Source organism: Trichomycterus rosablanca, chromosome 23 (genome assembly GCF_030014385.1).
Source record: "Trichomycterus rosablanca isolate fTriRos1 chromosome 23, fTriRos1.hap1, whole genome shotgun sequence".
NCBI classification, from domain to species: Eukaryota; Metazoa; Chordata; class Actinopteri; order Siluriformes; family Trichomycteridae; genus Trichomycterus; species Trichomycterus rosablanca.
This window is the reverse complement of record NC_086010.1, coordinates 5,788,272-5,800,433: the sequence shown is the minus strand read 5'-3', so window position 1 is coordinate 5,800,433 and position 12,162 is coordinate 5,788,272. Positions and strand designations below refer to the sequence as shown.

The window sequence follows — 12,162 nt, the reverse complement described above, 5'->3', positions numbered from 1 at the left end:
CTTGCTTATTTTGCCACCAAATGCCTTATTTATGCTTAACTTATTTAAGTGTTGCAGAGATGATTGTCTGTCCAGGTTTTCCCACCGTTGCACATGGCATTTGGAACTCTTTTAGTGTGACCATGTGACCAAAGTCCTTCTTGCTCAGATGCCCAATTTGGCTGTGCTGTTGCATACTATTATTATGGTTACACACGTATCATTATTTAGAGCATAGGATTGCTTGCACTCAGTGCCCTCATCAAAATCAACTATTTTCCCACTGGTTTCTTTTTTAAATAAAAGAGAGTCCACACATGCTTATCCTTGTGTGACATCCTGAATGCTCTGAAAATCTTTTGACCATGTCACAGTTGATACAGGAATAAAGTGAAATTGCTAAAGGTGTTTCAGTATGTATCTGCAAATATTTAAACATCGTTACATAAGCAATATTAATCCTTATTTGCAGTGTTTCAGCACATGTCTATTCATGTATGTGTCATATGCTTCACCCTTTCTGTTTTGCTGGGATGAGCTACAGTAAGTCAAACATTTACATTACGATTTTGTACTGATATTTACTACTGGTCCACTGGTTTCCTGTCTGTAAAATCATGCATGCTTATCTTGTGTGGCAGCTTGGATGTTTGTCATTGTTGACCTACACTTTATGCATGACATCCAACTGGTCCTCTGTGAAGGGTGAGGTGTGAGTTTAGACTCCTATGTGAAACTGTAACACACATGGAGAAACACACTACACTTAAGTATTTTCCTTCTGCTCGTCCCAGCGCCTACAACCATGCAGTAGAAATCATTGATGTAATGGTCTGACACCCCTAAATGCTTTGAAATTAGTATCATTTTTAACTGTGTTCTCATCATTTATACAAGTTTTTTTTTTTTAAATGCTTACTGTGTCTTCAGTGTGTATTAGCAAATATTTAAAAATATTTGCTTTAGCAATGTTAAACACTTTTTCAGATGTATATCTCAGCTAGGGAGAGGCTTAGAATTAGTTGAGGAAACGTAAAGTTTTATGAGGTAAAGTTTTATGATGCTGTTTTAAAATATTTTGTAGAGCTGGTAATAGTGTTGTTGCAAGTGTTGGTGCAGCTACCTTATTTATTCAGACCTGGCACAGTGAACAGCAAACAACATTGTTTTGGGTTTGTTTTTTAGTTTGTTTATTAGGACTTTAACATCATGTTTTACACTTTGGTTACATTCATGACAGGAACAGTAATTACATCAGTTCACACAAGGTTACAGCGGGGAAAATAAGTATTGAACACATCAACATTTTTCTCATTAAATATATTTCTCATTTATTTCTAATTCTCCAATTAAAAATCTATGGAAAGAACTGAAAATCAGAGTTCATAGAAGAGGCCCCCGGAACCTTCATGATCTGAAGACAGTTTGTGTGGAAGAATGGGCCAAAATCACACTTGAACAATGCATGCGACTAATTTCTCCATACAGAAGGCGTCTTGAAGCTGTCATTACAACAAAGCCTTTTCTAATAAATATTAAATACATTTCAGTAAGCGTGTTCAATACTTTTTCCCTGTGTCATTTCACTTTATTACACATAACTTAATTTTTGGACTTATTTCTTTTGACTGCTTTATATGTGTGGATTACTTGGGTTGTTACCAACATCTGGTGAAAATTTCATGTCAATAATCCCATCAGAAATATATTTACTGAGGAAAATGTTGATGCGTTCAATACTTATTTCCCCCGCTGTATGTACTTTGGTAACTGCTGGATAAAAGTGAAATGTGTACCTGACTCCTGAGTCCTCCTTGCTGGCCCAACAAATGTGTTAAACCTTTTTTAACAATTAGACATCTGGAGTGTTTGGATGGTCACATGGGCAGGTTTAAAAAAGTTAATACGAAAAAAAAAAAAAACCCAGAGGAAACTCAAACTCGCACCCACAATTACACTGATACTTTACAACTTTATATGATGTAGGTAGTTCTGGATATGTATACTGCATTGTACTGAAGTGTATCATGCAATAAAAAGGCAACATGAAGCACCGGTACTTAGATACAGTATAGGTCAATACAGTACGTACTACACTACCGTACAGTTACTAACAGTGGGGGCAGCACGGTGGCTAAGTGGGTAGCACTGTCGCCTCACAGCAAGAAGGTCCTGGGTTCGATCCCAAGGCGGGGCGATCTGGGTCCTTTCTGTGTGGAGTTTGCATGTTCTCCCTGTGTCTGCGTGGGTTTACTCCGAGAGCTCCGGTTTCCTCCCACAGTCCAAAAACATGCAAGTGAGCTAAATTGTCCATGACTGTCTTCGATATAACCTTGTGAAGTGATGAGTCTTGTGTGAAGATAAACTACCGTGTCCTGTCATGAATGTAACCAAGGGTGTAAAACATGATGTTAAAATCCTAATAAACAAACAAACTAACTAAAAGTGGGATCACATGTTTAATAATAAATAAAAAAAAACAGTAAAATTGTACTATCTGGATTTTGGCATGTTGTCTGCATGGGTTTTTATAAGGTACTCTGGTTTTCTTCCAAGTCCTAAAACCATGTAAAAGAATGATTGGCTGCTTTGAACTACTCCTAGATGTGAGTGAGTTGATGCCCTATGGATTTATACAGGGTGTCTGGACACATACATATCAATTTCAATAAATTTTTAACAACATTTTATGTTATTAGAATATTAATCAATAACATATTCAATGTGTTTTCCACAGTTTGAGGGTGCAATATGTATGTGTGTGTGTATTTTAGTAAACAAATAGTTATAGTTAGTGATATTTCCTACGTGTCCAGACTTTAGGGACACCATGTACATTGCCTGGGGTGTGTACCTGCACTGCCTCCAGTGGTTCAGAGTGACACAGAAGTCACCGCGAACTTGACCAGGCCCAAACGGTTAATGAATACCGAGGATGCCCTCTTGTTCCATACACTGTTTCTTCTTAGACAGTAGGGGTCAGCCACACAATATGTACCTACAAACCGCCATTAATTCCACACAAGGAGAAGAAACCAATCTTAGTAACGGTGTATTTTTACGTCTGTAATTTTTATTATACGGAATATTGGAGTAGTTCAAGGTAAAGTATTTATTTTTTATAAACCCGCTAATGTAGAATATGCTAGCTAACCCGTAATTGTTTGTAACACAGTCGAAGCTTCTAACTAAGTTAAGGTTAGCTAGCAGCGATGCTAACTGTTGTGCGCTGTATTTACGCAGCGTGTTTATACTTTGGAAAATGCTTAACCGTTGAGTGTGTAAAATGGTTTAAATTGCGTGATTAAAGACAAATATCGACCACATATTTTAATTAACTGGTTAATTAATAACTGATATATTTTAACATAGCCATGTCGCTATTTAGCTGTAGCTAAGCTCGCAATAAGCTCAAACGTTAGCCTAGCATCAAGAACCACGTAACGTAAGTTCACGGTGTTCCGTACAGTTCATGTTTACCATAAAGTTTTTAGTCCTTAAAAGTAAATGAATAACAGTACAAACTGTGTTTCCTCTTCTTTGCTTTTCCAAAAAGGGTGAGACACGCAGATTTATACAGAACTCCGAGATTTTATTTCACGTGTTTTAATAAATAGCTATGCTTTTGTTACACCTTCTGTTTTAATCAAAGAACAAGCTGGCTGTAGGACGGGGCACTGTGAGCAGATTATGTTAATATTGTGAACAGTTTGAGTGAAATCACAATTACTACACAACAGCCACTCCAAAGGTCTTAAACACTTTATTATTATTTAGGGTGACCATATTTTGTGTATGGGGTAGAAGTTTAAATAGCTGACAAATGAGTCAATAACCATCCAGCTGTGTTACTGAACTTTAATAAATGTACAGCTGCTCTTTAACACGGGCCTTTATGGTCAGATAATCGTACTCCTTCACATTCAGCATTAAACCGTAAACAATAATAACAACAAATTAAAAAACAGTTGTCACCTATAAATAAAAATCCCTTTATTTTTTAGTTTCTTTGATGTATTGTACAATCGTATCAGCCGACTTATTAGGAGTGTTTTTAACTTTAATTTGATTCACTTTAATTACTTGCTCCCATCAGTAGAAACCCAGCAGTAAGGTGTCTTCTAGTGCTTGCTGAGCAATTTCCACAGAATGCAGTGCCATCATGGTGTTGACAAGAGCCTCTGTGTTAGTACGTGCATGTGAAAATCAGACTTATTTTAACAAAACAGATGCTCTCCTAAAAAGACCTAAAAACAAACAAATGCAAACCAATGCAAAAACATACACACAGAATAGCAAGTGCATACTAATCCCGGCCAGACGCATTTTTTAGGTTTTAAAAAGAGGACATGTCCGGGAAAAAGAGGACATATGGTCACCCTATATTATTAATATTATTTAATGCAGCTTGACATCTGACCTGCATTTCGACCGGTTGGATCATAAATAAATGCCACTATCCACGACTCCACAGATGGTACTCCAATTGGCCTTGGGAAATTTGCTGTCATAGGCACTCAAACAAGACATAAAAATGTGTGTACATATGTTGGTGGTGCATGTGTTTTTGCAAGATGACAAGGGTGTGAATGTTTTAGTTTGATGGAAGGTGGCACATGGTTGAGAAGACCAAGAGAAAAAGGAAAATAGAGAGCCACCTTTTTGTCACTACACCTGCGACTCACTTCTGTGTTGGAGGAGCCATGAAAAAAATGCTAAAAAGGGTAGAACCTATATATACAGGGGTTGGACAAAATAACTGAAACACCTGTCATTTTAGTGTGGGAGGTTTCATGGCTAAATTGGACCAGTCTGGTGGCCAATCTTCATTAATTGCACATTGCACCAGTAAGAGCAGAGTGTGAAGGTTCAATTAGCAGGGTAAGAGCACAGTTTTGCTCAAAATATTGCAATGCACACAACATTATGGGTGACATACCAGAGTTCAAAAGAGGACAAATTGTTGGTGCACGTCTTGCTGGCGCACCAAGACAGCAAGTCTTTGTGATGTATCAAGAGCCACGGTATCCAGGGTAATGTCAGCATACCACCAAGAAGGACAAACCACATCCAACAGGATTAACTGTGGACGCAAGAGGAAGCTGTCTGAAAGGGATGTTCGGGTGCTAACCCGGATTGTATCCAAAAAACATAAAACCACGGCTGCCCAAATCACGGCAGAATTAAATGTGCACCTCAACTCTCCAGTTTCCACCAGAACTGTCCGTCGGGAGCTCCACAGGGTCAATATACACGGCCGGGCTGCTATAGCCAAACCTTTGGTCACTCGTGCCAATACCAAACGTCGCTTTCAATGGTGCAAGGAGCACAAATCTTGGGCTGTGGACAATGTGAAACATGTATTGTTCTCTGATGAGTCCACCTTTACTGTTTTCCCCACATCCGGGAGAGTTACGGTGTGGAGAAGCCCCAAAGAAGCGTACCACCCAGACTGTTGCATGCCCAGAGTGAAGCATGGGGGTGGATCAGTGATGGTTTGGGCTGCCATATCATGGCATTCCCTTGGCCCAATACTTGTGCTAGATGGGCGTGTCACTGCCAAGGACTACCGAACCATTCTGGAGGACCATGTGCATCCAATGGCGGTGCCGTGTATCAGGATGACAATGCACCAATACACACAGCAAGACTGGTGAAAGATTGGTTTGATGAACATGAAAGTGAAGTTGAACATCTCCCATGGCCTGCACAGTCACCAGATCTAAATATTATTGAGCCACTTTGGGGTGTTTTGGAGAAGCGAGTCAGGAAACGTTTTCCTCCACCAGCATCACGTAGTGACCTGGCCACTATCCTGCAAGAAGAATGGCTTAAAATCCCTCTGACCACTGTGCAGGACTTGTATATGTCATTTCCAAGACGAATTGACGCTGTATTGGCCGCAAAAGGAGGCCCTACACCATACTAATAAATTATTGTGGTCTAAAACCAGGTGTTTCAGTTATTTTGTCCAACCCCTGTATATTTATATATGTGTTGTTCATAAGTTCCATGTAATTGCCTTCTAGGTGCCTCTCATGATGGCTCTTAAGTCAGGTGAAGAGCGCCTTAAGGAGATGGAGGCGGAGATGGCTCTGTGAGTACCATGATGATTATAAATGTTTCCTCTCACTCTTCTGTATTAAATTAGAACAACGTACCATGATCTATTCTGAACCATTACTGTGTTTAGACTGGTGAATACTTGCCATTCTTCTGATGACGGATGTGTTTGCATTAGCCGGTGTGCATTGTTTTTAAATTGTAGGATTGATAAAGGTGTGTTTTTTATGTTTAGGTTTGAGCAGGAGGTTTTGGGAGGACCAGTAGCTGTTACTGCAGGAAGTCCTGCAGTAGCTGTTTCTGTGCCTATAGCTGTACCTATGGTCCGGCCCATCATTGGCACAAACACCTACCATCAGGTACCAGAAAGTGTTTTTTGCTTTATATCTTCACAACAAATTCAACCTTCATTCTTTTCCATTTTTAAAAAACTAAAATTACATTTAATGTAAAAAAAAATGTTTGTTTTTTAAATTCAGCTCATGTGTTGAGCTAACTGTTAAATGCTTTTTTTAATTAAGGTCCAACAGAGTTTGCAGGCAAGAGCCGCTACATTAGTTGGACCCCCGCCTCTTTCATTTGTTGGCCCAGGTAGGGTAATATTATTTAAGTCCTCAATACTAGTCATGTTCACAACAAAATTATGAAAGTAAAGTGGAGCTTGGAATTTTTTTATTTATTATTTCTTAGCTGTTTCTGCAGTCCAGCCTCCACCAATGATGCGACCTGCGTTTGTTCCACATATCTTACAAAGACAAGGTAAATGGGAACAACCATTTAAAAATATCAATAATCTCACAGTTAAGTTTTTCCATATTCTATAATGCGTCTCTCTCATCAGGCCCACGAGTGTCATTGATGCGTGGTCCTCCACCACAGGGTATGATGGCACCTCCTTTGCCTCGCCCTCCTCCCCCTCCACCTATGATGATGGCACCACCAATGCCTGGCCCCCCGCAGCACCCGATGGCTCCTGTTGGACCACCAATCGGGCCCATGAATCCAATTACACAGGTAAGTGTTTTAAAACGTCTCAAATTTTCATCTGTTATGAACTTTTACTGAGTTTATACATGAACAGATTACATTGGGTTGCATTTCCAGTGAATCATTTCTAGTACTTACATGTGAATTCCATTTGCGTCCAAGCTATGTGTACACTACCTCTAGAGATGGAGGACTACATTCATTCCCACATGACATTTAACTTGTTGACATGTCAATTGAGATTTAAAAATCACTTGTTTTATAAATTGTTTGCACTCTCTGTGACCGCTGTTGTTTCCTCTCCCTATTATTGTCCATCATTAATACAAGTTTTTTTTAGAAGTTCAATTTTGAAGGTTTACATATGTACATATTAATAAAGAGTACATATTAAACAGTTTTTGTCTTCAGCAGGTTGAGGATATGAACCCAGTGGTAACACCCCCGCCTCGGCCAGTGAATCAGCCTCCACAGAAAGTTACCCCCAGCGTAATCCAGGCAGCTCCCACTGTTTATGCAGCACCGCCTGCCCCTATCAGACCAGACATTAGAATGCAGAGACAAGCACGCATGGTAAAGATTCATACAGTATTTACTGTCCAAATGTCCTCTGTGAACACTGACCATGGAAGGGAAACTACATTTTAAACAGATAAAACCTGTAAAATGTTTATGAATGAATATTTTATTCATAATTATTTAACACCTGTGCTGACTTTTGTCAAACACAGGTTGGCCACAATTTTTTATTTACCTTCAGGCAGTACTGAATGGTTGGAGTTCTATCACTTCCTAAAGGTTTTTGATGTGTTCGCTTGCCAGGAGGAGTTGGCAGCATTGGTGGCTGAACAGCAGGCAGCTGTAAAGGCGGCCGGATTTTTGGAGGTTAAAAAGGACAGCACCACAGACGACAGCGTAATTGGCCCGAGTATGCCTGAGCCTGAGCCTGTGCACTCAGAGGTAGAGACCAGCTTTGTTTGATTTTTTTATTTATTTATTTATTTTTAACTGACTAGTTGTAAGTAATTAATCTTATTTATTTTGGACTTTTTTTTTTAGCTCAAGCCAAATTCTAACAGGAAAATTGACTGATTAGTTTTAGATGGGTAGTTTGGATTATTTTGTGTATCGACCATTTGTTGTTATAATATCCGCTTGTCTAGCCAGCAGAAGTTAACACAGAGGATAAGAAGAAAGGGAAACAGGAGAAGGTTAAGAAGTGCATCAGAACAGCTGCAGGCATATCGTGGGAAGACTGCAGCCTAGCAGAATGGGAGTCAGGTACATGAAATAGATTTTTAACAAAGCAACATAGCGAAACATGTTGTTTTCACTTCACTGATTAACCGATAACCTTAAACAACAAAAAATTGATTGATGCTGTCAGATTTATTTCTGACTGCTGAGGGTAAATTTTCAGAATGAACTGAAAGTGCATGAATTGAGCTGAAATCTGAAATGGCAAAAATTCAACACACTGCACATTTATAAGATTTTAAAAATACTAATAATAAGAATTATATAATAGAATTAATGTCCAATTGAAAGTCCAGTTTTTTAATGTGATGGAATCAGAAAAAGTCAGAAAAATCTGTTGTTTTGGAATCAGAAAAATCAGACCTGTTTATTGGTTTTGTGATCTCCTATGTAGATGTGTCTGTTTAAGTTTTCCCATTATCAGATTATTTAAGGAAAATAAATTATCAGATTTTTTTTAGTTCTGTTTTTCATCTTAGTGCCAAAGTCCTAGCTGTTAACATTGATATTCAATTCAATTTATATCTTAAATGGTGATTTTTTTCAAATAATCGGTCAGCTTGTGGGTTTGTACCAGAGGCTGACTTTACTACAGGTGACTATAGTCTTATTTTTTTAATTGTTTTTATTAAGCAGTATTTTGAGAAGTGTTTTATGCTACACTTTAAACCCAACCTTTTACTAAAACTAAATAAATGTGTAAATATCAGTGATCTTTTAATAAGAAACTAAAATGACTGTGTTTTTATTTCTACTTTTTCAGACGATTTTAGAATATTCTGTGGCGATTTGGGTAATGAGGTGAACGATGACATTCTGACAAGAGCATTTGCTCGCTATCCATCCTTTCTGAAGGCCAAAGTGGTGCGAGATAAGCGCACTGGAAAAACCAAGGGCTACGGCTTTGTCAGCTTCAAGGACCCCAATGACTATGTTCGTGCTATGAGGGAGATGAACGGTGAGTGCTTCTAAGCCAATAAAAAATCTTTTTTTATCAAAGGCAGTATACACAGCATACACAGTATATACAGTATGGGGAAAAGAATATGAAAACCTGACCATGAGTTATTTGTACATTCATTTGTTTTTCCACTGTTCATTTTCACTATATGGAACTGCTTAGAGCTTATAGGCTCCTAGATCTCTACAGCATTTTGAGGATGTTTGTACTTTGTTCCATAAATAGTATTGTTTGTATGTTTCCAGGTAAATATGTGGGCAGCAGACCCATCAAACTGCGAAAGAGCACATGGAAAGATAGAAACATGGAGGTCGTACGCAAGAAGCAGAAGGAGAAGAAGAAGCTTGGGCTTAGATAAGCTTTGAGAGACTGACTCAAAATGTGTTGTGTGTGGGATGGAGCGTGATTCGTCTCTATCTTCTGCTACACACCCACACAACCTCAGAGAAACAAGGACTATGGGGAATTTAGGATTTTTATTAGTATTCTGTACATAGCCACAGTAACAGGTGGTAGTTATGAACCTCTGACTTGAAGTGAAAAGTTTTGCCAGTCACTAAACTTCCAACGGCTGCAGTGCTGTGGGTTTTCACTTTAGCTGCATTCACCATTCAGCAGAATGCACTGATACTTCATCGGTTTTATTTTGTTTGTTGGTCTTGTTGGCCAACTAAACTGCAAAAAAGATTTCCAAACACACTATATGGCCAAAAGTATAAAGCCACTGCATCTGATAAAGTTTGACTTTTATTTAATGATGTTGCTAACCAGTGTTTACATTCAGTTATATAACAAATGCCATGCTTTAACTTTTAGTTTGGGGAAAGCCCTTTCTGTTCCAGCATGACTGTATTTCTGTACACAAAGCAAGAGCCAAAAAATACATGGTTTGACTGAATTGGCACAAATTCCCACAGACACACTACAAATGCTAGTGGAACGCTTTCTTAGAAAAGTGATGGCTATTAAAGCTGTAAAGGAGGTGAGATTACTGTATGACAGCCCATGGCTTTGAAATGTGGTATTCAACAGTCTCATGGTAGTGTTGACATACTTTTGGCCATATAATGAATATGAAGATGACAAGATTTTGGTCTCCATTGATGCTCAGAGAACACACATGGAATAACTGTTTTATTGTTGGATTAACAATAATGCAACACTTTAATAAACATTTTTACAAGATGTAGATTTTGTTTGCTCATAAATGTCCCAAAAGTGCTTAGGTTGTGCAGCACTAAATTACACTAACTCACTACTGCTGGGATGCAAAGTTTGGAACACCAGCAAAGCTATGGCTGGTTTGGCATCTACATTCAGACAGGATTCAGACATATGTCTTAAAATGTGTGAAATTAGACTTTCAGTGATTAAAGATGGAAAAAAAATGTATTAACCGCTTTTCCAGGTCAGGATAGAGCGCCAGTCCATCACAGGGCTTCGACTAACAGGCTGATAGCATTAATGAGATTCGAATTCTGGATCTCAGCGGTAGTGGGCTAGCGTATTTTTACTTCTGCACCAACTGAACACCTCAGTAACCTCTTTAATTAAAATTTTTTAGTATAGTGTAGAGCAGTGCACTATACTACTTATACTACTAAAATATACTTTCTGCATATTTTAGCAGCTCTTCTTCCAGAAGTAATTTTTCCTTTTTGTATTATTTTATAAAGGAATTTAACTGCCAAATGTGTTTGAAAATGCTAAAGTGATTTTTAAGAAATTGTTTAGAGTTCTGTACATATTATTTAAAGCATTGCATGGCCTAAAAAGTGTTGCAGGCTAAGAACCATTACTCACGTGGCAAAATAAAGCCAGAAAAATCCCTGCAGTCATGTTTTAAAAAAGGAGAGAAGTTAATGTGCATGGTTTTGGAATTAAATAAGTTTGCACACATCTTGCCATGTACAATATTTTGACTGGAGAGGGTTATTTGTTGGATCAGCTACACTATATGAGGGGTGGCATGATGGCTCAGTGGGGGTTCGATCCCCAGGTGGGGCGGTTCGGGTCCTTTCTGTGTGGAGTTTGTATTTTCTCCTCGTGTCTGTTTGACATTAAAACTGGTAAATCTTGTATAACAAGTAACTACTGTTTGTCATGAACGTAACCAAAGTGTGTAAAACATGACGTTAAGATCATAATAAATATCTACACTATATGAACACAAGTAACAAAGTAACACCCGTCCTAATAATTAAGTTTAGATGCTTTAGCCACGCCTTTTGCTAACAGGTGTTTACAATCAGTTATCTTAAATAAATGATATTCCTACAACTCTTGGTATTCGTTTATGTAGGGACAAATGTGCTTCTTTATGGATTGGTGTGGAGGAACTTAAAGAAATGCACTTCAGTGACCTGCAGAGAGTCGTAACCTGGACCCCTACCGAACATGTTAAAATCTCTATTGTTAGCCAGGCTTTTTGTTAAACATTAGCTTCTGACCTCATAAATACTCTCGATTGAATGGACACACATTCCCACAGACACCCTCAAATATCTCATTTCCTGGGTGGAGTCTGGTATTGTCGAACACCGTAAAAGCAAACAGTGTAGGGGCTGCAGTGGTGTGTAACTCCAGAGTTGTGGAGACAGTGGTTCAAAGCTCGCAAACTGACGGTGATAGATAACGCATCATTCACAGAAGACCATCCTCGTTCTCCAGTAGGTGGCGCCAGAGTATTCGATTTAAATGTGTATTTCCCATCTCATTAGAAAATATAGATGACATCTTAGAAATTATAGATTATTTAAATGTAAGGGACAGTATCAATAGAGAATGTCCTGTTGGTAAGTGGTAAAGTAGCAGGGTGTTTAGTTCTCAGTCAGACATGCCTTAAATAGATCATGTGTCTCATTTCCTAATTTCACAGACACAGAGTCAACTTTTGGTTTAGAAATGTAACCAAC

At 38.5% G+C, this 12,162-nt stretch overlaps 1 protein-coding gene across 2 annotated transcripts; it reads left to right on the top strand.

Annotated features, from left to right (window-relative positions):
- Positions 1-2,978: 2,978 nt before the first annotated feature.
- On the top strand, positions 2,979-10,432 carry rbm42 (RNA binding motif protein 42). Of its 2 annotated transcripts, none has more exons than XM_062985435.1 (11): positions 2,979-3,082; positions 6,009-6,076; positions 6,278-6,401; positions 6,564-6,633; positions 6,733-6,801; positions 6,884-7,056; positions 7,444-7,602; positions 7,852-7,989; positions 8,193-8,310; positions 9,050-9,244; positions 9,493-10,432. In XM_062985435.1, the coding sequence occupies exons 2-11, from the start codon at positions 6,018-6,020 to the stop codon at positions 9,603-9,605; spliced, it is 1,218 nt and encodes a 405-aa protein (XP_062841505.1). In that variant the 5' UTR covers positions 2,979-3,082; positions 6,009-6,017; the 3' UTR covers positions 9,606-10,432. The 2 variants fall into 2 exon arrangements, with proteins under 2 accessions (XP_062841505.1, XP_062841504.1); XM_062985434.1 differs by having other exon boundaries at positions 7,441-7,602.
- The last annotated feature ends 1,730 nt before the right edge of the window (positions 10,433-12,162 follow it).

What these genes read in the sequence shown, in the direction of transcription:
- rbm42 (XM_062985434.1), top strand. Translation starts at nt 6,018, where the DNA reads ATGATGGCTCTTAAGTCAGGTGAAGAGCGCCTTAAGGAGATGGAGGCG. An exon ending in TCTTTCATTTGTTGGCCCAG is followed by an intron (nt 6,634 to 6,732) that starts GTAGGGTAATAT and finishes ATTATTTCTTAG; the next exon opens with CTGTTTCTGCAGTCCAGCCT. An exon ending in TGCAGAGACAAGCACGCATG is followed by an intron (nt 7,603 to 7,851) that starts GTAAAGATTCAT and finishes TTCGCTTGCCAG; the next exon opens with GAGGAGTTGGCAGCATTGGT.